The following is a 25,261-nucleotide window of genomic DNA, read 5'->3' as shown; positions in this document are numbered from 1 at the left end:
TACAGACTAATGGTTAATCAAAAAGGACTATTCAAACATGGAAGATTTGGATCCGAGCATGTAAACCAAACTGTGGAAAAGACTTAATTAATTAGAGAGCCATTTGTGTGGTCCAAAATAGATAGAAGAATTATGCAAATTTGAGGAGATGGAAACTAGAGTTTCAAGTTGGTGATCACGTATTCCTTAAGGTGTCTCCTACAAATGGAATTGTAGGTATCAGAATACAACGCAAGTTGAGTCGTCCGAAGTTTGTTGGTCCATTTAAGATATTAAAAAGAATTGATAAGATAGCTTGTGGAGTTATTTTGCCACCTTTACTAGCTAGTGTACATGATGTCTTCTATGTTTCCATGTTGAGAAAGTATATGTCAAATTTAAGCCATGTTGTAGAGCTCAAATCTGTATATCTTAGACAGGACTTGCCATGCGAGGGATAGACTCTACTGATCAAGTGCTGCGGCATCGTATCATTTATTATGTCAAAGTATACTGAAATCATTATTTTGAGAGAGAAGACATTTGAGAATTAGAGGATAAAATGGCATAAAAATACCCCCAACAATTGAAAACTAAGGTAAGAAAATTTGAAGGATGAAATTTTGAAAGAGAGGAAAGCTTGGCCTAGTCCATTAATTAGCCTAGCTAACACCCAACCCCCGTGGCCTGATCTAGAGGAAAAAATATGCATTACAATGATGATACCATGTCAAATTTATAACAAACTAATAAAAATCTTTATATTTCATTGATTATCGTATATTATATTGATTTCAGTGGATAATACCCTATATTATTTCCGTATATTTCATCTATTTCCAATTTTTCATTAGTTTGTTACAATGATGGTGCGTATCACCGTTGCAACGAATATTTTCTAAACCTAGAGCAAGAGCAAGGCCTACAAAAGCCCACTTTCTTTCCAACAGGGCAAAACCCCGTTCGAATTAGACTTGAAGGAGGACTTTGGCTCCTCTTCAGACTCCGACAAGGACCACGAAACTGTAGCCTCCATCATTATTAAACCCCAACCACTCCCCCACGAAGGAGCACCCCATTCTTTATGCTCACAATGGCCATGGCCAAACCTTGCTAGAGATGAGGTTATAGCGCCTCACCCTTTCCCTCGCCAAGTTATCGCTACCGCTTGGATTTAAAAAGGAATCGTTGGATATCAAACTGAAAAATGCTATCCCCTATTTTGATGTGAATTTCCACTACTTTCCTCTCTGCTCATCTCTCCTCAATAATTTAGTCCCTAGCCATCAGTCAGTGAGTCGAGCCTCGAAATGGAGTTGCGAACTCGACTCCTATTTCAACCCAAATTTGCCTTTTTTTTCCTTCATTTTCTTCTACCGTTGCTCGCTACCTTCACTATTGTCTTGATTGCTAGTCTTTCAACTGCTCTGCACATTGGATGCCACCCTCCTTCCCCCTAAGAGAGGCCGATGTGACCTATATTTCATCCAACCTTTCTTTACCTCTCACGCTTTCTCTCATTCTCTCTCTCAACTCTCTTTCTCTCTCTCAAAAAAAAAAAAAACTCTCTCTCTCTCTCTCTCTCTCTCTCTCTCTCTCATGTGTTGGGTGGGCTCTAGCAGTAGGTCTCTCCTATGTGTTCTTTGATCAGTCCTGATAACGGGTCCTAAATTGCTTGGATGATCATGGAGCATGTTCATCATCACCCTAACCTTCTGTCAAGCACCATTTGGCCCAACGTTGAATAAACCCATTATATTATTGTTATGCTAGTCTGACTCTATTTTCATGATTTGATCAACCGGATTACCAAATTGGATTGACCTGGGCCATTGGATGCTGCTTCCTAGCTAGTCCTACTCCTTCCTTCAACTCTTCCTCCTATTTATCTACAATTGCCCATATTACCTTTGCAATCATTATTTTACAATTCCATGCAAAAATGCAATCATCTAGACAAGAACAAGTCCAACAAAGGGGGGATTACACTATAGTCCTTAAATCATAGTTTTTGAGGGAAAATTTTCAGAATTTATTTGGATTTATTTGTACTTGTAACGTAAGTAATGCTCCACTTTCCTATATTCTTCAATTAATTAATATGAATATATTTTTGACATTAGATAAATTATAAATTAATTTATATGCAATTTATAAATTTTATGAAACTATGTTTTGAATAAAAAATAAATTTGTAATTTAGAAGTAATATTTTTAATCCAAAATGTTATGCTTGTTGTTATTTGATTTGATTTTTGATTAAAAAAAAAACTTTGACACATTTTGAATTTAAACTCTTAGACTAACTATGTTTGGATTTTGACAATGGAGGTTAAATATCGATACTTTGATTATTCTTGAATTTGATTATTATGGACTTACTCTGCAAGAGATAAGTACAATACTACGGACCTACTCCGTAAGGATTAAGTTTTTTGGTAATATGGATTTACTTTGTAGGAATTAGGTGCGATATTATAGGCCTACTTCATAAGAGTTAAGTACGATACTATGGGTCTACTCTATTAAAATTAAATACGGTACATTAACCTACTATAGACATGATCCAATCTAATTTTTGAGACTGTTAAGTTAGGTTAGGATCAAAATTAATCCAATTTGGAAATCAAATCGAGTATGGATGTTGTTTATTCTGACTTGACTCAACCTATATAACATTTGGGTCTAATTAGGGTTAACAAAAGAGAGATCCAACCCAAATTGATCCAACTTGACCTTGAAACTCAGATTATGTAAGATCTATTCTCCTTGATCCTATATGTCTTTCCAATCCATCAAATAAAGATTATTAAAACCAACCCTTTTTTCATCTAGAAAATCGTATCTTCTTTCATCTACTTTCACTTAATTATATTTAATCATTTCTTGTTTGTATTACTAGATTTTTATTTATAATATTATCAAGTACATCAATATATATTTTTAAAATTTAAATGTATATCTTAAGAATGATCACTTTCTTGGATCAAATTAAAAAAAAAAAATTTAAGTTATCTTGTTTTTTAAAAAATTAGAGAATATATTTAATTGTTAATTATCATGTTGTTTATAAAATACTAACTAATTGTTTGATCTGAATTGTAGACTTGACTGATCTGAAGTTAGACATTTCAGGTAGGATCAAGGTCATACTTGACCCAGCCTAACCCAATTGATCTATTGGATATGGAATCTTTTTTATAGACTAAACCCCAACCAACCCAATCAAGTTATAGGTCAAGTTTAGGTCAAAAATCACAAACCACTGTGAAATTTGGTTAGGTCGAGTCTAACATGCCTTGATCCCACCCAACTTGTTTGCAACCTAGTTAGGATGTGTTTGTCTAAATCCAAGTGGTGTTAGGCTTGGAGCAATCCAATTTTATGATAAAATAACTTTCTAGTTCAAAAGATTACCGATTAGACTCTTGTAATTCTCATCTAGCTTTTTGAAGAAATAAAATTATGTGAATCATTACAAGTATTTACATTAATGCACCATGGTATTCCATACTATAGATTAACACCACCCTATGCAATAACAAAATAAGACAATTTTATCTAAGTTTTAACAAATATAGTACATCCAACTTAGACTTTGAAGAGGAATTAGCATACCATAAGATCTTTTTTTCTAGAGGAAGTTTTTGTGCACCGCACGCAATGTAGCAAAAATACACCGTTCTATTTATTGACTACATAGCCATCATTTTTCAACATGTATTTTTTAATACCTGCATTTTATTTTTTTATTTAAAATTTTAAATAATAAAAATATTTATCTTTTTTGAAAAAATTATGACATTCTGTAACCATATTATGACATCCTGTAGTCAAATTATGATTTTTTTGTATAATAGTAAGTTATAATTTGACTATAGGATGTCGAAAGGAGGAGTATTTTTATCATTTAAAAATTTCATAAATTTTCAATGATGAAAATATCCTTCTTTTTTTATGACTTTTGAAAGAAAATTATTACCTAATGTTATGTAAGAAGTCATAATTTGATCGCAGGATATCATAATATAGTCACAGAATGTCATAATTTTTTCAAAAGAGAAAAGATATTTTCATCATTCAAAATGTCAAAAGAAAAAATAAAACTATCAATATTAAATGCATGTTAAAAAGTGATAGTTAGGTGGCTCAATAAGATAGGATGGTGTATTTTTACTGTACCGCATGCAGTGTGCAAAGAATTACTCTTTTTTCTAACCCCTAAAAACTTACTATCCTATATTAACTTTATCAAAATAATTCTAACATTATAATGAATTGTTATAATATAAATAATAACTATCATTTTCATTTGCATCATTTATCTAAATACGGTCTTATTTTTAAATTCAAAATATTTTCATTAAATTTCTCTCTAGAATACATTGTGCCATCAAAAAACAATAATTTTATCAAGTAAATAATGAGCAGAAAATTGCCCTTCCTTTATTGCCCATTATTTTCCATTACAAGGCCATTATAGCGGGTGCAACTAGTGATTATTTCTTATTTCAATACTAGGGACCTCCTTGGATATTCCCATGGGATATTATTGTAGGAATTAAACCATCTTCAAAAAGCGAAATTCTAGCCTAAATCACAACGCGCAAGTCTGCTGGTCCGAAAGAAGAATAAATGATTCATGGGGTTTTTTTTTTTCCCTTAGTTTGCACAGAGGAATGATGGGTTGGGTGGTGCCATACTGAAATGGACTTTCCAGTACATGAATCTAGTAGATATTCAGCCCAATTCCTGCTTGATTACCCTCTAAAAAGTCCTTAAATGGCACATTTTGAGGAAAATAACGCCGGTTGTAACTGTTATGATGGCACTAGCGGTTTCAGCGTTTTATTGCAAGCGATAAGACAACGGTCCGGTCCGGTCCAAGTTCAAACAGGACCGGACCCGGTTTTCCTGCGCCTCCTGGACCTCCTTTTCCCCCTCCTCCTTTTATTATTATTTATTTGGTTTTCGTGATTTCGGGAATTTTAAACCCCAGCCTTCAGCTAGGGTTCGATTTCCCCGAGCAAAGCATCCAAGAAGCCCTTGATCCCGTATTTCGACCGCTCAAAGATCCTTCTTTGTCTCGCCAAAAGAAGAAGGCTCGATCCTTTCCAAGATGACTGAGGTGATCTTTCTCTCTCGCACGCTCTATCTTTGTGTTTCGATCCATGCAATGCTCTGAACTAGGGTTTCTTTTGGGCCTCTTTGCCATTTTATTCGTTTGGATTCAATTATAAGGCGTTCTATGGAAGATTTGACTTCAAATTCTTTCCTTTTTGCATGAATTGACGCACAAGAGTCTCGGAATTTGAACGTTTTAAGAATGGTCGATTGGATTTTTTTTTTTTTTTTGGTTAATCTTTGAATAGTGGCCTTGGGAATGAGGATTTTTTTCGTTTAATGCCATTAACTTCGTTTATGAATATAAGAGATCTGAAACTTTTGTCTGTGTTGGATTTTTTGAAAGATATATCCTACCGAAATAGCTTTTTAGTCCTAATTGCAATCTTTAATTCATTGCCATGAAGAACGTGACTGTATTCAGCTGCTCAAACGAAATTCTAATGTATCTCAGAATCCATTAAGAGGGATGAGAATTGTCAATCTCTATACTAAACGAGAATAAAGACAGGATGATCTTCACTTCTGAGAGACTTTTGATTTGGTTTAGTTGTCATCTTCTAGCTATGGAGATGAATACCTAATTATTTCTTTAATATTTGGTGTGAAAAATCAAATATTTTGTTTATGTTTAAATTACTTATTTTACTGCTATAGAGTGACATTCAGCTTTCAGGACTTGTTTGTATTTATGCCTATGCTATCATGCTTTATGATAAAAAGGAGAAAACCCATCATAATTAAAATTTCTTTAACTACAATAAGGTTTCTTTTAATCTTCAATTGAGTCATTTGCTTTTAACTATAAGCAAGACTTAAAATTTCTTTTAACTACAAGAAGCCCTCTTGTTTGGCTTCCTTATGAGCCTGCCGAGTACATCAGTCAAGATCATGTTGAGCAAACCTATAGTGCTTGTCATCAAATATCCTACTAAGTCCACTAGTCTAATCATTTTGAGAGAATTCATAGTGCTCATTATTGGATCGCCTGCTAACTCCACTAGTTAGATCTTGCTGAGGGAACCCATGAGGAAGCTATATGCTTGAGCTATCACTGAAGCCTCTGGGTAGAGTGCCACTCCAAAACCTTGGATTCAACTTAAAACTGAAATCCAATTTCATAAAAAATAAAAATAAGAATTAGTGTAGTGATTGAGTTATCGGCATCTTGCCCTAAGGATGCTTATTCGGTCTCTAACAAAGGTAATCAATCAGATTTATTTAATTAAATTTAATAAAATTTTAAAATTTTAAAATATCAATTAATAAAACCGTCTGTGTATAATGTATTTCTAAATATTAGTTAATAAAACTGAATATCAATCAATAAATTTGTCTGTGTCAACATATTTCTAAATATCAAGTTTCTTCTTTAATGTCTTCTTGTCCCAAACATCTTTTATATTCTTCTAACTCTTTATGTCTGTTTAGTGGGTTCCTTTTCTGCTGATGCTTCCTTCAATTGTCTGCTGCAGCCTTCCCATCTTAAGTATATGAAGTTCTTGTTACATCACCACTATCATGACTGCGTGCATGCATCACTAATTGCTATGGATCTCTGTTCAATTTGTTTTGTTTCGTAGTAACTTTTTAGCTCCATCATGCAAGACATTTCATGAGTGGCATACTTTATAGAGGGGAAAGTAAACATGGGTGGCAAGCTCCAAGTTGTTTAGCACTCCCATGATTGGGATCATGTTCTTCAATAAATGAGTGGTACTCATATGCTATAAATGGGTCAAGAGAAGCCTATATTAAGATTTGCTATAATATCCCAGTAGGAGACTATAAATCTCTTTCTTTATGTGTGGTTTTACTCAGGATTATTGTGTAGATTATAATGAATCCATTGCCCTTGGAATGAAATTGACTACTATTCATGCGGCAGTGCTGGTGCTAGTTATGAATAGTTTCCTTGATGGATGTGAACGGTCATCCTTTTGGTGATCTATCTGATGTCTACATGCAACTTTTGGCCTTTTACACTCTTCCTGTTGTGCCTGTTGCACCTGCTGTAGTTGCACGGGCTTAAAAATGTCCCTTATGTTTGATTTAGCACATCCAAGGCACTGTCCTATGTCTTAAGTTTATCTAGAACCATTGTAGTTGTACTCTCCTTAATTGGTGTTTTTTATGCATTGTTATTGTTTTACATTTTTGTCTTGTTGATATGATCCTCCATCGTCCTTAACAGCATTTTTAGCTGATGTGCTCTTTCTAATTTTTTGCCCTCAAGTTTGCCTTCTATGGAGGTACTTACTATCACCATAGATTCCATCTTTGTCTATTTCTTTTGTTTATCCCTAGTACCGTGATCAGACTCGAAGTGAGGTTTCATTCTATGCTGGTCCTTTTTAGTTGACTCTCTCTTAGCTCAACATGGTTTTTAATTGTGCACAATATATATTCACCAATTCCCTGCTCGTGAGTTGTCCAGTTCGTGACCTTTGCATCTCCATTAGTATTTATCTCCTTATCTTTACACATTCATTTTATTCTAGTTCATACTTACACTGGTACTGCTTTGGTTTGTAATCTTCTCAAGTATTTCTGCTATTTGTTTCTTTATCATCCTTGATGCTAGCAAACTGCATCTTGTCATATTTCCCTTATTGATCTACATATCAGTTGACCCATCATTATACATGATAGAAGTGTGCTTACATTAAAAGTAATACTTTGAAACCATTTATTATTGTTAATAGGTATATGTGCTTTTAGTTTTATGCTACATAGTTGTTATTCAAAAGTCTTAATAGTCTGCTAGATTAGGTTCTTATATCTATTTTTGTGATGGTCTTCTTTCGTCCATCTATATCTCTGTTCAATCATGGTTCTTTAGCCCATGTAAGTAGGGATTGCTAATTTATGGTGTCGGTCGTGTTTCATATCTTCATTGTTGTTTCTTTTGCTCCCATTCATTGAGCAATACAAAGTACATCGCTCCCCTTACAGAATCTTTCGTGACTTCACTTATATTTCTGCTGTTAGCTTGTCACTTTAATTTTGCTAAGACATTATGGTGAGTTCATCCTTGATGTTCTTCAGTGATGCTTGTTGTTGCCTTTCTTTGCTTCTTGTTTAAGCCTTTCCTCAGATGGTTTATGACTCTTAATTTAACTAATAAAGTAATATTACTTGTTTGATTCTTGGTTCATCATCATATGTGATCAATTTTCTGGCTGGTATTTTCTGTTAATTATGTTTGTCTTCTATGTCGTAGCTTGAGCTAACTACTAAATTCCATGTTGTCTTCAACTTTATATTTTTATTCTGAATTAACTTTAGAGAGGCAGTTGCCTATTAACTGTTCCTCTTGTATGCATATTACAGTACTGGGTGAGTCAGGGAAACAAATGGTGCGACTTCTGCAAGATCTATATATCCAACAATCCCTTGACCATCAGAACCCATGAACTTGGTCAACGCCACAAGGACAATGTTGCTAAGAGGCTGGCTTCTATGAGAAAGGAAAATGCTGCCAGGGAGAAGGAACAGAAAGAAGCTGCCCGAGCGCTTGAGCAAATAGAAGCTGTAAGCTTTTGGTGATTTATAAGAGAGTTTTTTTGAGTTTCTTCTTTGATTACATTGGATTGCATGCTTTTGATTGGTCAGAGAGAATATTACCTGTTTAGTTATGCAAAGTAGCCTGCATGTTGTGGAACAGAAAGAAAGTTATGATAATGTTCAAGGTGCAAAACTTTGCTTAAGGACCCATCATTAACTACTAGAAACATTTTTATGCAGAATATTCAGAATCGAGCAATTATTGAAATGTTATTGCTTTTTTTTTTTTCTTGTATGAAAATTTTGTGCAGAAAGCTAAACGCAGTTATCAGAAGGATTTAGCAACTTTCAAGGAAGCTGCGAAATCCAGTAGCCATGCATTAGAGTCCAATGATGCCACATGTTCAGCGGCAAATAGAGATGGTAATGTAACCTTTTGTTTTTTGTCTATTTCTATAATAAATTAAAGCCCTAGTACTTTACAGTGCCATATTGGGGGAGTTTATTGTTATAAAACACAAATCATTATCATTTGCACAGCACAGAATGGAAAAAAAGCTTGCCCTTTCCTCTTAATATCCACCATTATTGTAGGGTATCTTAGGGTTTCTCCTTCACGAACTTAAACTGCATTACACTGCAGGTTTTCCTACATCCCAACTGTTTTTTTATTTCATGATAGGCTGTTCTCATCCCGAGAGTTGTGTTGCTGTGTATTGGCACCATTCTCTATGATTCACTTCAGCTAGAGGTTGCTGTGATGTTTATAAACTTTGAGATTATATAGTTTCATCCATTATCACCATATCAATTAGATGGGTTTCAAGGCTGTAGTTATATTACTTCATAGCTTGGTTAAAGCTGCTGCTATTAGATTTTATAAACAACTTATCATCTTCCCTCCATGTTATTAAGTAGATATCAGTAACAATGCTATATTGCAAAACCAATCTCATAAGTGGCACTTGTCCTGCTTTCTTGCTATTGGCAGCAATACACTTAAAACATGTTTTCTGGTTGCAGAGTGGGAGTATGATGCTGCTTCAGGATATTACTACAGCCAGGCTAATGGGTTTCACTATGATCCGAACTCAGGTTTATATTATTCTAGTAATTTAGGTATTAAAATCACAACTGAGCTTGCTTTCAGTTTTCTTTAAATATTTGAAGGTTGATTTTTTTCATTATCATTTTAACCCTTGACCTAAATGCTGTTTTTTTAGCACTAATGATAATTTTTGTTGAAATGATGTTGTGGAAAAAGGCAAGTGGGTTCCACAGGAAGAGGCATTTAAATCTTCTCAAGTTTCAAGACCTGATATCGGCCATTTATCAGAATCTAAAAATGACAAACTTATTTCAAAGACATCACAGACTAAATCTGTTGCTGAAGATGGTGCTGCTTCCAAATATAAAGGTGGCCCAGCTCCAGGACTGGTCATGTCAACATCTCTAAATCCTATGCGAACCGTTAAAGGTGCTCCATCATCAATTGCTGTTAATAAGAGAAAACGAGAGGACGGGAAAACAAAGGTGATGACCAAAGAGGAAGAAGCTGCTCTTAAAGCAAGGGAGGCTGCAAGAAAGAGAGTGGAGCAGAGGGAGGCACCATTAATGGGCCTCTATAGGTCATACTGATTTGCTGGAGCAGGAAAAAACCTGTTAATGCTTATTTGAGCGAATTGAAGGTATGACCTCAATATAATATCGACCTATTCTCGTAATGAAATTGATCAGAAGTGTATGATGACTTTTCCAGTTATGTAAAAGCTTGCATTGGATTTATATTTTTCTCTCAAATGTGTTTTGTCCGTGTTTCTGAAGGAGAATATATATATATTCTGACTGATGATATATGTTGTGAAATGTTCACATGGCAATTTACAATGATTTTTTTGTCCTCTTTGGATAAAATATTCAGATTTGCCTGAAGAATTCAAATGTTTTTAGGTACTGTGAACCATGGTTGGCCAACCACACCATATAACACCACTATGACAAAGGATATGGATCACCATTTGCCTTGGTGCAGCCAATTAGTGCCGGTACAGCATATTTTGACATCCATTTTTGTTTATCTTGTCTTTTATTTTTTCAATGTTATTGTTTTGCCAAGTATATTGGATTATTGACTTAGATGCCATGGTCACGGATGAATAGGCTGTCAATGGGCATTCTTCATCTACCTTGTTGTCGGCACAAGGTAATCACCATGCACGAATGAAGCATACAATAATTTGATGCATCCGTACGGTAGATTGCTTTTTATGGATGAAAATTCGAGCATTCCTTGCCAACCAAATGATCAGCATAATGCTGCCAAACAAAAATCCTATTTCTGCCAATGTCTTCTAGTCACATGTTGAGTGCTCCACAGTGTAAAACATAGATCTAATGGAACCAGGCCTCCACTTGACTTTAAATTTGAGTTTAATTCTCTCTGCCAAAGCAGTGGTGATGGGGACAATGAAGAACAAATGATCAGCACTCTATGGTGCTCTTCTACGCAAAATACAAACCTAACCGGCCACTCGGCCTTGCTTTCGCACGTCATCGACTGTGAACCTTTTGTTCCAGGTTAGCAACGAAAGGAAAATCCTCATGTTGAGGGCGGTTCAGATGGGACATAAAGAACTAAGAATCTGGCTGCATGAGGTCAGAATGCATGCATGGAAGCATAATCTAATGGAGCTGCGCAAGTCACACAGGCCAGGGATGCTATGAGTAGGAGACATTCTTGGATGCACATATTACTAGGATAAACTTGATAGAAACTGAAGAAGGCCTTTCATACGGATAGGAATTGAGATTTTCTAGAATTTCATAAAATAAAACAATATACTTCTTTTTTATTTTTTAAAATTGTTTTGGAAGGAATTTAAAATAAATAAGGGTCTCTTTGGATGGTTGGATCCAAAATCAACTAAAGGTTTTTTTTTTTCTCTCTACGAGATTCGGACCGGTTCATATAAAAGGCAATTTTGGATGGCCGTAGACATGGGCTTAGTTCGGCCTATGATTCAATGTTTCTGGAGATTGCATCGATCCAACTCACGAATCTTATGGAATTTTGAGCTCGATCATCCAAACAAACTCTAATAGAAAGAATGACTCCAACCAGAAGGTTTTGAATCTAAACTACAACTAGAAAGCAAGAAACAAAGAAGAAAGTAAACTAATCTAGGATAATTGCTCAGATTCTTATTAACCAAATCCCTTGATCGAACTAGAGTCGCACCCGTCTTCATTCCAACTTTCTCTATTCCATCGATATTGCATCAGCTTCACATAAAGCTTTCCAGATATACACCAAGAGGAGTAGAGCTTTCAAGTTGCCTGAAGATTGCTATGAACTTGTACCATAGTAAGGAAGAAAACTTCAACTTGGTCTGCTATTCACTATGGTGCAAAAGAGAAGCTGACATGGATAGTTTTGGAGGAGATTTTCTAAGGCTTATTGAATTTTTAAATTCCCCCAGAATACAATCAATCTAGAACAAATAAAAAAGATAATAATCCTGATAGCACTTCTAGCTCCTCTAGGAAATCTCTCAAGAAGAAAGAAATGAGAAGAGCAAAAATTAAAGAAAAATCATTCTTATTCGGTGACCATGGAATAGCATTTTCATAATTAACGGTAACTTCATCAGAAATAACATCTCTTCAGTAAATCAGCCATTACTTCCTCATCCAACCTCCAATTAACGTGATCAAATTTGCATTGGGAAGGACAATGGACATGTTGGAAGTGGGTACACCGTAAAGTTCCTTTTTTAGGGAATTTTTGAAGCAATGGGTTCATATAACTCTTCCTACCACTAGCAAAATTTGAGCTCTTCGGGCATCCTTAGGCCAACTACCACTGCATGTTATGCTTAGCCATCAATTTAGGCTTTTGAGGAGAACAACTATGATGCTTTGGTATCAATCCATTTGCCTCTTCTATGAATCTCGTGGCATCAAACAAATCTTATTCAAACACATACATTTTCTTGTTCATTCATGCCCTCTTCTCAAGTCTTTTTACAATTTTTGCTTCATTTAGCATTCGAGTCCCACTTGTATTAAAGTGATTAATATCTGAACTACTCCATTTCTCGCATCAATTAGCAATCGCAGATCTGCTGTTCAAAAGACAGCCATGAATTGAAATTCTGATCGCACTACAACTCTCCATGATATTCGCCAGCGAAATCAGCAACCGGGGCAGATTTATTCCATGCAGTGGAGTAAAGACTTGGGGAAAGCTCCAGCAAGTGAGGTATAACAAACCATTTATTGGTCCAAAAGATTGCTTCTGCCTCTCCATTAATGCCTTGGGCAAAAGCCAGGCAGGATCTCAATTGGGCCTCCCTTCCAAAAAGTTGACCTTCTGAAAGATCATAGAATAGAAAAGGCCCAAGTACTGTGCATCATCGGTCCTCCATAACCAAGAGAGCGCAACTGAGGTCCCTTTGGTTAGGCACACCATGAACCCTTACTTGGTTCTTCTGCTAATGTGGCGTCATTGAACCAGGTGGGACGGTCTACGCACCTCAGTACTGTTCACCTAAACTAAGTACATTGCTCTGGGCGTTCGTTAAGAAATCACGTATGGACAGTGACATGTCTGCTGTCGGTAGCCTCCCAAATGCCAGTTATGGCAGTTTTAGATAGATCGAATGGTAGATACATCTGTCGTCTGCTCCCTTGGGTCCCTAAGGGTCTGACGGTGACTTGTCAACCATCAATTGGCTTGGACTTTGCCTCCATGCTTTGCTTCTCGCCACCAGTTGCTTTTCACAGTGGACGGCCGTCTCGTGATGACTGTTGCAATGTCGGTTAAATTCTGAGTCGGTGCGTTGCCGGCATGATGTGGGTTTGGGCCCCTATTTTGGAAAGTCAACGTGCTAGCTTTGTTTTTAAATCGCTCCTGGACTTGCTTGGCTATGGAGTAAGCCTTGTCTAGGGTTTCAATTTGAGCTATCACCATCTGATCTTGGATTTTTCTGTCACACCCTCGATCCAAGATCGTGAGTCAAAGATCATAATAATTATTGTATATTTACAGAGAACTCTCCCTACAAACATGCAATATATCTCTTCACGATATTATAAAGCAACGGTAGAATAAATAATTAATAAATTAACATTCAAATTTAGTTTAAATAACTAAATCAAATATTTTGTAAAATAATATTCCATAATTTTGCATTATCTTCAATAAATCTTAATCTAAAATAAAGATATCAAATTATGTTTCTAATTCACTCTCCCATAATGAATTATCAAGTCAAACTAGTCATCTGAATTTACAAAATAGCAAAATATAGAGTAATGAATTACACAGTCTAGTAAATAATGAACACTTTGACTGAATAAATTCAGCAATAATAATATACCAAAAATAAGCCTATAATGTGCATCAATTCAAAATATACAGCACTAATCAAACTAAGATTCTATACAAATTCAATCTCATCAAAATTTATTTTTGTTCATAAATCAATTTCTTTCAAAACATTGCATTCGTCTTGACAACCATGAACTCAATCAAAGTGCCATTGTACAACCCCCACTGGTATGATATCGAAATATAAATATTTAACCTCTATTAGTAGGGTTTGATACATAGCCATGCTGTGAGTCAAAATCCATCTCATATCAAAATACTTTTTCATATTTCAATTCGAAAAGTTCATAAACCATGCAACATCAAAATCAATCAATATAATATATAGCAATTTCATTATGTTCAAATATAAATCATTGAACATATCGAAAAAAAATATTCGACAATCTAAAATATCATACATCAAATTTATAGATCATGAATAATTCAATATAGAAAATATTTTATAATTTATTGATAAATCTAAAAAAAGTAAAATATTACTTACCACATACATAGTCCAAAAATCCATATAATTTCAAAAAAAAAAAATTAAAATCTTTAATCAATAGATCACATCGTAATATTTTCATTGTTGAATATCTTCTTGTTGAGACGACTACACTCCTATATAAAATTGAATCCAATAATTAAAAAGGATATAGATAATTACAAAAGCATAATTAAACGGATAGTCACATCTAACAGTTTAGATCGATCTGATTATCTTAACTTCATCGATCAAGATTAGGCTAAGAGATAGATGGTTCAACAGAGATTGAGGATGATCAAATCGGTAATGTTCAACAAGAACCAAAATGAGATCAATATGCTGTCCAACGATCAGATATCAATTTGATCAAATAACATCATTTAATCTAGATCATTTAAGATATAAGGATCTGATAGAGGTCAATAACAACTAGATCTGTGATACTTGATAAAGACTCAGATAGTGTGGACATGCTATCCAACTAGTAAGATGATTCGAACTATTTCTATTAGGTTAACTCGGATTGAAAGTAATAGGACTCGAAACTCTTCATTCGGTTTATAAATTAAGTAAAGAGAGAATATCAAAGGAGAAAAAAATTAACAAGATTGAATAAGGCTGATCAAGCATCGACACTACCCAACATCCCAATCGGTCCAATCAAACTAATTTAATCTAGTTATGATTGAACTAGTATACAGATAGTTCATTAAAAATCATGGATGATCAAATCTAGGAATATCCGATTTGACCAAAATAGGTATCGTACATTGTCCAATGACCATAAATCGAAACTCTCTATATTAGGGTCATGTCAAAATCATTAAAAAGAAAGCTCTTTACTGAAGCAATCCTAGAGAAATAAACTTCATAAGGAGAGAAATAATTCTAGAAGAAGAAACTAGAGAGAAGGTGGAGAGAGAAAATGGGAAGAGAGAGGAAGGATGGAAGAGGAGAGAGAAATTAAAAAAATATAGAGGGAAAAGAGAGCACCTTCCTTTTTTCTTTTTTCTTCACTTTTTTTTTCTTTTCATTTTCTTCTCTTTTTTTCTTTTTTCCCTTATATTTAGGCAAAGCAGGGGACTCATGTTCCCTGTTCTTTCCCTAGAATAGAGGCCACAACCGATGTGGCTATGGTTGGCAGTGGTTGGGGCCTCGACAGTGCAATCGAGGATCCCCAATCCAATGATCGGCGGTGATGAACAGGATCAGAAAAAAATGAAGGAAAAGCATGAAAAAATAGGAGAAAATAGAGCTCAGTTTTTGAAGAAGAAATTTGGTGATGGATCATCTAGAATCAAGCTCGAAAGGCTATGGAAGGATTAGAAGAGGGTAAATCAATAGATTCGAACATCTTACCTGGCTTGCTAACAGTCTAGGGCTGTGATTCCGGCAAATATGGTGATAAACTTCTGCAAAGAAAGAAGAAACGAAAGGACAAAAATCATTGGTGATCCTTTGGCAAGCTTGGATTGAGATGGAAGGAGGAAAGATAGGGTCCTTAAATAAAGTAAAGGGAAGGCCGAATCCCTTCGGGAATCGGCTTCACTAGTGAAATTAGAGGAGGAAGAAAATTCTTAATAGGAGTCGAAGAGAAGAAGACTCCTATTAGGAGTCTTCTTCTCCATCATCTCTTTTTTATCCCATTTTTCTATTTTGGGCCTGAGTTAGGACTCTAGGTAGGTCAATAGAGCAAGCCCAGATCAGGGTCATCACATTTCTACGGGAAGGTCATTGTAAAATTGACCAACCAGCTAGTTCAAGGTTTCTTTGAGTCAAACTTGGTTTGTAAGTTAATCAAATTCTTCTTGGTACTCCGAAATGGATTCAATTCGTTTGTTTGAGTTGGAGCATTCAGGCGTAAAAGCCTCAGGTGTAGTCTAAAGGTAACATTCCTCTGATTTTGGTGGATGGCCCTCTAATGGTGACTAATGTATCGTTAATTATATTTGGATGATTTTTGACTCACCATCAATTAGGTTTAGACTAGAGTTGAAATCAAATCAAATATTGATATGTCTGTATCCATATTTATTTTGTTTAACAAATGCAGATATGAATATGAATATTAGTCGGACATAAAAATTTATATTCATATTTATTTTAAATAGATATAGGTACAGATTGGATATGAAAAGTATGGATACAAATATAGATATCAATCAAATAATTAAATATTATAATTATAAAATCAAAAATATTACTGAATAGATGACAAATAAATTAATAATATATTAATATAATTATATATTTTTTAAAAATTTTATGAGTGTTATATAAAATTAAATATGATTATGAATAGAATTAGATATTAAGATATGGATTGGATGATTGTCTATCTAAATTTATATTTATTTTTTATAAATATAAATATAAATATAAATATTAATTAAATATTTAAATTTTTATTTGTACTTAAATAAATTTGAATGTGAAAATAGATACGATAGATAATACCTACCCCACTTTCATCTTTAGTTTAGATCTAATCTTGGACCTTCGTAATGCGCCAGTATGGCGGCGCTCCAAGCGGATAAGCCCAGAGAAGGTGAGGCTGGGACACCACGTAACCTCAGCTCGCATCTCGATAAATCCAGCTCGTTGACAGCTGAGCATGTCCCTGTCAAAAAGAACTGTGCTACCAGCTGCACCTTGTCCCCGCCTTTCAAGTCATGGCGTTTTGATTCCCTCAGTCTGTGTACTTGGTTCTACGGCCATCAGTGTGGAGCTTCATAAAGAGATTTCTGTACCAAACTACGTGCTGTTTCAAATAGTTGCAAGTCTTTTCCATTTGGTACTTCTCGATTTCCTTTATTAAAGTTTGCTATTTTTATTTTTTTAAAAAAAAATCAAAAGATGCAAAACAGAATTTTTACTATAAGATAAAAAAGAAAGCATCAATGGGCAATTATTCTGCTATTGAATTATGGGATCCCAGTGATGCTTCAGAAGCATCTATATTACTTGCATGTCATGTTAGAGAATGGACCATACATCCAACAGCCGCTTTTAGTGAGTGAACAACCAACAATTGCAAACAAAAGTGCAGACATAACTGTTCCATATCTTCAATAATTGCAATGGTGTCTAAATGTTCTTCTAAGGTAGATCCCATTGATAATTTCCAAGATGTCCCTTCATTTTGAGAAATCAATGATAGCCCACCAACCATTTCATTGAATGGATGAAATATATATACAAATGAACCCACCAAGGAGGAGATGGTGCAAAAAGGAAGTAAACAAAATAAAAAGAAAACACAAGTAGAACAAGTTATCTAAAGATAAATAAAGCCTAGCTAGTTCTTGTTGCTAATCAAAATTCACCCTACAAAGGAAACCATCATCCATCCTCATACAAAATAGGAATGAGGTAATGGTAGAAAAACGACTATTTAAAACGACAAATAGGAAGGCAGGCTCCCAAACACCGAAGTGAGAAAGAAAAGAGGGAAAGTGGCCCAGGTGCAAAATGTGAGGTAGCTAGATGGGACATAATTAATTATGCAATATGTCGTCAGAGAGGCTGCAGCCAAAGTTTAGTAAGGGAATTCAACTGGCAATCCCTTTGAGGGTTACCAATCTTTTATCCTGTAGGACAACATTTGATGACGTTTCATTGTATCATATTTTATTAGAGTTATGAAATATGTATCTCATTGGATTGATTCTTTAAATAAAAAAATAAAAGACTTTTCCCTTTGGTAGAAAATAAAAAATATGTCCATTTATTATTTTAAATATTTTATATTTATAATAATTGGAAATATCAATTAGTTTCAGATATTTTCTATATCCTACAATTTTTTCTTACATTTTTTCCTAAAATTGAATGATTGAATTATTATTGTAAATTTTCATACGTTTTTCCTTTTAAAAAAAATTAAAAGTTCTTATTACTTATTGATATGTATTTTACTATTTATGAAGCTATAGTTTAATAGAATGACTTGGATTAAATCATGGAATAGTGACTCTGCAACTAAAACAGGTTTATCTAAGTTAATAGTTGTAGCCTTTGAAGTGCAATATGAAAATTCATGCATGTTTGGTCATGCATTAACTACACATTAGGTAGACCTAGGTACTTATACAAGATCAAAAAGTTTTAGACTAAATAAAATTCTAATTTATTACAAATTGAATGCGAGCCATGTCCTGCCTTGGTCCGCCAACCAATCTGCCTAAGCCATACGAGGCATGATTTGTTATAAAAGCAAGGCTCGAAATGACCTGCTCTCAGGTTAAATAGGCACAACCCCTATTCCGATTCAATAAAAGAGACGGAAATCACCTCCTCTTCGATCATGAATAGGAGCTACGAAACGCTAGCCTCCATCGATATAAGATCCCTGTTATCCCTCGTGGCACCATATGCTGAAGCAGTTGAACCTCTTTATCATTTTTTTCTTCTCACTTTTTCTTAAGTTTTCCTATCATGTGCCACCATCATTATGGTTGTAGCTAAATATTTTCAAAGGTGAAGTAATCAAGCAGGGCCGGCCCTGAGGCAGGTCAAACTGGGCGACCGCCCCAGGCCCCAGGCCTAAACCTTGTATTGATGTTCCAATAGGGTGCAAGGATGACTTTCTACAATATTATAACAAGAAAAATAATTATATAGGTTAATGATAGATTTTATACACTGCTTAACGAATATATCTATAGAAAATTATTACACGTAGATTAATTTTTCAATGATAATTAATATTTAAAGTATGTTAATTTTTAATAGAGAAGATCCCATTTTTTCATTTAGCCCTAGGTCTAAAAAATGCCAGGATCGGCTCTGTAATCAAGACCTCTGACTCTTCTAAGCTCTCTTTCCTTCACTGAAAGAGCTTGGATTTCACTATGGAATATCCATCCCTCATTTCATTATTCATCCATCTTGTCTCCAATTTCCGAAGTTGGTTGTTACTATCCTCTCTCTGGTCGTCACTCCTCGATGATCTATAGCCACCATCAAAGCCCCAACTACCGAGTGAGAGTGCCGAGGCTCAATTTGATGCTTAGACCTAGTTTTTTTCCTTTTCCCTGCTATTCCTTTTTCTTCTAGCCACTTGCCATCGCCCACCATCATCGATGATCGCTAGACATAGCTCCTCCACCAGCAATCCAGAACCACCTCACTGCCAACCTTGTTTACCCTTCTCTCTCTCTCTCTCTCTCTCTCTCTCTCTCTATCTACTCCTTTTCTGTCTCTCGCTCTCTCTTATGATGGGTGGACCTAGTAGAGGGACATTTCCTTGTGATCTTAGTCAACCTTGATAAATGTGTTTTAAATTATCTTGATAATAGCATAACTTATCAATCCCCACCTCAATCCTTGTCAGGTACCACTAAACTCCATCATCGTCAACCTCTGTTGTATTAGGATTACCCTGATCTGCTTCTCGTTTCTTGATCTGATCGATTGGCTTATCTGGTTAACCAACCTGGGCCACTAGATGCCACCACCCAGTTGACCCTATTCCTTTCCTTCAACTCTTCCTTCTATTTTTCTATAATTGTCTATACCTTTTCTAATTATTTGACTCAACTCTATGTAGGGATGGTCATTTGGATAAAAAAGTCCATAAAGGGTGTATTGTATCATACTCATAAATCAAGATTTTCAGAGAGTATTTTCAGAATTTATTTAGATTTGTCTATATACTGGCAAATTAAGTAATGATTTTCTTTTTCTAGATTTTTTTAATTATTTATGCAGAATAAATATTGATATCAAATAAACTATAAATGTAATTCATGAATTTTATCAACATGTATTTTAGAAAGAAAATCAAAATTGTAAATTGAGTATGTTATTTTATTATCACAATTATGCATATATATTTACAAATCTTTTGTTGAAGGCACATCCTTTGTATATAATTTGACATATATATATGATTTATGAATATCTTTGATAGGCAAACTCTCAACCTGATTATATTTTGGACTATACTGATTGGGGGCTATACTTTAGTACTTTGACTGTGCTAGAACTGATAATTTTAATCCAGCCATAATGTGTACATATGGTATTTTGATCCTACCATAGGATATAAATATGATATTTTAGCCTACTCTAGAAAGCATAAATGCAATAGTTTGACCTACTCTGTAGGATATAAATTTTCTATTCCAGCATATTCCGTAGGATACAATACATGAATTATTACAAATAGTGATTATATTTTGTCGACGCTAAGAGAAAGCATTGGCAAATTTAAAATGCTGCATTTACCTACTGATGCTTTTTAAAAGCATCGATATGTTATGATACTTTAAAGCGGCGACAAATTGTGATACGTAAAAGCGTTGATGGAAGTCATGAAGTGCATCAAAATTCAAGCCTTATCTCTCCCTCCATCTCCAAATCGAAATCCTAGACCTCTCCACCTCCCCCCCCTCCTCACCACTGATCTCTTTTCTCTCCCAAGCCGGCTCTCTCTCTTTCTCTAACAATCTTGCCTCTTCACCTCATCCTCATCCTTTCTAGACTCTCACTTCTTCTCTTCTTTTGATTCTATCTCTCCTCTAACAATCTTGCCTCTGATCTCTTTTCTCGGAGCTGTTTCTCTTTTTCTCTTGAGCATCAACCAACTGCTCCTCTGCCACCGCTAGAATTTTGAGAGATTTGGTTCATCCGGCATAGATGTTGAGACTTCTTGTGGCAGCTTATAGTATAAATGATCATAGATTGACCAACTATTTTGAAGAATACTTTTCTTTAAAATCCCATCATTCTTTTTCTTTTTTTTAAGAGAGAAAAAATAATGGAGACCCACCTATATTATAATTAGAGTCCTTTTCCTAATTAATGTAAAAAAAATTATTTACATAAATAATCAAGTTTTTAACTTATTTACCAGATTGATGCAAAAATAATAAAATACTATTTTGAATGGCGTTTTATTACCGCCACGTCATCTCTATTTTTCACGTAGACAACGCCAAAAAAAAAAAATAAAAATCACCAATTAATATGGTATTTTTAAAAACATCATTTGGAATGGCATTTTTCAAAATGCCATTCCAAATGACGTTTTTAAAAATGCCATATTATTTGGTAATTTTTAATTTTTCCCTCAAAAAAAGAAAAAAAGATAAAAAATAAAAAAAATAAAAATAAAATTTTAAAAAAATAAAATTTTAATTTTGATAAAAATAAAAATTATCATTTCAAATTAATATCCCTATTTCAAATTATTTTTAAAAAAAAATATCAGAAAAAAATTATTGTAAAAAAATTTAAAAATACCATAAAAAAGAATTGAAAAGAAATAAAAATTATAATTCTAAATTTTAAAAAATAAAAATTTTAATTTTAATTCAAATAAAAATCATCATTTCAAATTACAATCTCCTTTTCAAATTAATTTTTTAAAAAAAATATCATAAAAGAAGAAAAAAATTAGAAAAAAATGAGAAAAAAATAAAAATTAAAATTTTGAATGAATTTTAAAAAATAAAAATTCAAATTTTAATTCAAATAAAAATCAACATTTCAAATTATAATCTCCTTTTCAAATTAATTTTTTTAAAAAAATATCATAAAAGAAGAAAAAAATGAGAAAAAAATAAAAATTATAATTTTGAATGAATTTTAAAAAATAAAAATTTTAATTTTAATTGAAATAAAAAAAAGATAATTTTAAATTATTTTTTCCATTTAAATTTATTTTTTTTCAAAAAAATATCTAAAAAAAATTTAAAAAATTTAAGAAATAAAAAATACCATAAAAAGAAAAAATAAGAAAAAATGAAAAAAAAATAAAATTTTGAATTTTGAATTTAAAAAAATAAAAATTTTATTTTTAATTCAAATAAAAAATATCATTTCAAATTACTTTCTCCATTTCAAATTAATTTTTTAAAAAAAGATGTTCAAAAAAATAAAAAATTAAAAAAAATAAGAGTGCCATAAAAAAGTCAAAAATTTAAAAAAATGGGAAAAAAATTATAATTTTAAATTTAAAAAAAATAATTTTTTTAATTTTAATTAAAATAAAAGACATCATTTCAAATTACTTTTCCATTTCAAATTAATTTTTTTAAAAAATATTCCAAATAAATGAAAAAATACCTAAAAAAATTTGTAAAAATAGAAAAAAATGGTAAAAATGGGAAAAAATGAAAATCAAAATTTTAAGTTATAAAAAAAATTAAAAATTTAATTTGAATTCAAGAAAAATAAATGAAAAAGAATGCCATAAAAAAGTGAAAAAAGGAAAAAAAATGAAAAAAATAAAAATTATAAATTAAAATTTTAAAAAAATTTAACTTTAATTCAAATTAAAAATATCATTTCAAATTACTTTCTCTATTTTAAATTATTTTTTAAAAAAAATATCTGAAAAAAATTATTTTAAAAAAAATAAAAAATATCATAAAAAGAAAAAAGGGAAAACAATTGAATTGAAAAAAATAAAATTCTAATTCTAATTCAAAAATAAAAATTATAATTTGAATTTAAAAGAATAAAAATTTTAATTATAATTCAAATAAAAATGGTAAAAAATAAAAATTTTAATTATAAATTTTAAAAAAAAATTAACTTTAATTTAAATAAAAAATTATCATTTCAAATTACTATACCCATTTTAAATTAATTTTATTTATTAAAAAATCATATAAAAATAACTAAAAAAATTTAAAAAATCATTAAAAAAATGAAGGAAAACGTCAAAGAAAATGGCATTTTCGCCAAAGGGAATGACGTTTTTGAAAATACCATTTCCTTTGGCATTTTTCAAACATAAAATTCAAAAAAAAAACCCTCTCTCCCTCTTCTCCCTCTTCTCCGGTATTTTCTCCTCTCCGACGGCACGGCGACGAGCTCCCGACGGCGTGAGCTCCCTCCTCTCTCTTTCCTCTTCCTCTCTCTCTCCCTCTTCCTCTCTCTCTCTCCCTCTTCTCTCCCTTTTCCTCTCTCTCTCTCTCCCTCTTTTTCCTTGACCGTCGGCGATAGAGGGCCGACGGCAGGCCCGCACGCCTCGATGGCGGGCCTCGACCCTCCCCTTCCCTTGGCTGGCCCCCTCCTCTCCCTCTTCCTCTCTCTCTCCCTCTTTTTCCTTGGCCGACGGTGACAGATGGCCGGCAGCGGGCCCGCGCGCCCCGACGACGGCCCCCCTTGGCCGGCCCCGGCCCTCCCCTTCCCTTGGCCGGCCCCCTCTTCTCTCCCTCTTCCTATCTTTCTCTCCCTCTTTTTCCTTGGCTGCCGGCGACAGACTATTTTATATTCATTAGCGTATTATGGCTTACAATTTGCGGTATCCCAATTCTCGAGACAGCAGTATTCTTACATTACAGGAGCACTATCAATCACAGACTATTTTAGATGACGGCGTAAGCATTCCAATCCTATTTGCTATTTAATTTTTTTTTTGAAAAGTCATATATATTATCTAATTATTATATTTTATTGCAGGAGCCCAGACATCTTTGTCTACGACGATCTGATGCCGACTTCTGGAGGACAGAGAACATCCCACATAGAGTGTTGGATTATTTACAATATCTTGGATTTTATGGAGTATATCGGATTGGTCGTATACAGATGGACGTTGGTCTTATTACTGCTTTGCTTGAGAGATGGCATCCAGAGACACACACATTTCATCTTCTATTTGGTGAGGCGACCATCACTTTACAGGATATCAGCATCCTTACTGGACTACCAGTTGATGGCGATCCAGTTACCGGAGTTGATCCCATGCTTACCATTCCGGAGTGGCAGGCTTTGTGCTTGCAATTGCTAGGGTTTAAGCCCGACGCATATTTTTTCGATTATTCACGACTCAGGATTGAGTGTTTGGATGATCGTTATCGACATTTTCATATTGCGAATGATGCACCCGAGGAGATGGTGCAGCAGTATGTTAGGGGTCAGGTGCTGTGGTTGTTAGGTAGTGTCCTGTTACCCGATACTTCATCGAATAAGATGAAGTTGATATTTTTGCCATTATTAGAGGATTTAGACTTCGCTCGTAGACTTAGTTGGGGCAGTGCAGTACTAGCTTGCCTATACAGAGCTATGTGTCGGGGTTCTTATGCTGATAAGAGCGAGATTGGTGGTTATCTTGTATTATTACAGATATGTAAATTAAAAATTTTTATTTTTAATATTCAATTATATTTCAAACATTGGGTATATGATGTATGATTTTTTTAAAATTTGCAGATTTGGGTATGGGAGCGTATGCCGACTATCAGTCTATTACGACGACAGTTGCTCGAGATGAAATCAGAGCAGCATGATCGTGATGTTCCATTCAAACTAAACGGATCATTGAAATATAGGTATAAAAATATTATTTTTTTTATTTGAAACTTATTATTTTAAATTCGATAAAATTTATTTAACATGAGTTGATTGTGAAATAGATGGAACGTTGCATTCAACGTTCATCGCGTATCGACGAGAGTGGCACGGGATTGTAGGTACTAGTTGGATACATTAGTTGATACGTATAGATGAATAAATTTTAAATTTTTTATAAATATCATTTTACAGTATTCATAATCTATTAAAATTTTAGCTTACTAATTTTTTTTATTTTAACTCTATCAGTTTTTGTGGGAGCCATATACAGATGAGATATTGGCTGTATTACCACAGATGTGTACAGTTGGACATGACATATGGACTGCTAGAGTACCACTTATTTATTTTGATGTGGTAGAGTGGCATCTTTCCGATCGTGTCCTGCGGCAGTTTGGTCAGATTCAGGACATCCCAGAGCAGTTTGATACCAGCCAAGAACTTCATCGTATTAATCGACGAGGGAGAGCTCATAT

General features: G+C 33.8%; 1 protein-coding gene across 4 annotated transcripts; it reads left to right on the top strand.

The window, feature by feature from the left end:
• The first annotated feature begins 4,947 nt into the window (after window positions 1-4,947).
• Window positions 4,948-10,855, top strand: LOC105034421 (zinc finger protein ZOP1). Of its 4 annotated transcripts, XR_012136460.1 has the most exons (7): window positions 4,948-5,107; window positions 8,437-8,637; window positions 8,922-9,033; window positions 9,634-9,729; window positions 9,875-10,298; window positions 10,561-10,655; window positions 10,771-10,855. XR_012136460.1 is itself a non-coding variant. In XM_010909576.3 (5 exons), exons 1-5 carry the CDS (start codon window positions 5,099-5,101, stop codon window positions 10,246-10,248), a joined length of 768 nt encoding a protein of 255 aa, XP_010907878.1. In that variant the 5' UTR covers window positions 4,948-5,098; the 3' UTR covers window positions 10,249-10,459. The 4 variants fall into 4 exon arrangements, 2 of the variants coding, with proteins under 2 accessions (XP_010907878.1, XP_010907877.1); XR_830153.2 differs by having other exon boundaries at window positions 10,561-10,855; XM_010909576.3 differs by lacking the exons at window positions 10,561-10,655; window positions 10,771-10,855 and having other exon boundaries at window positions 9,634-9,705; window positions 9,875-10,459.
• Window positions 10,856-25,261: the final 14,406 nt, after the last annotated feature.

Source organism: Elaeis guineensis, chromosome 13 (assembly GCF_000442705.2).
Source record: "Elaeis guineensis isolate ETL-2024a chromosome 13, EG11, whole genome shotgun sequence".
Taxonomy (NCBI): domain Eukaryota; kingdom Viridiplantae; phylum Streptophyta; class Magnoliopsida; order Arecales; family Arecaceae; genus Elaeis; species Elaeis guineensis.
This window is presented reverse-complemented; position numbering and strand designations above follow the sequence as displayed.

Bases quoted from the DNA above. Each gene is read 5' to 3' on its own strand.
- LOC105034421 (XM_010909575.3), top strand. The intron at 8,638-8,921 runs GTAAGCTTTTGG...AATTTTGTGCAG, and splicing joins CGCTTGAGCAAATAGAAGCT to AAAGCTAAACGCAGTTATCA. The intron at 9,034-9,633 runs GTAATGTAACCT...TTCTGGTTGCAG, and splicing joins TTCAGCGGCAAATAGAGATG to AGTGGGAGTATGATGCTGCT.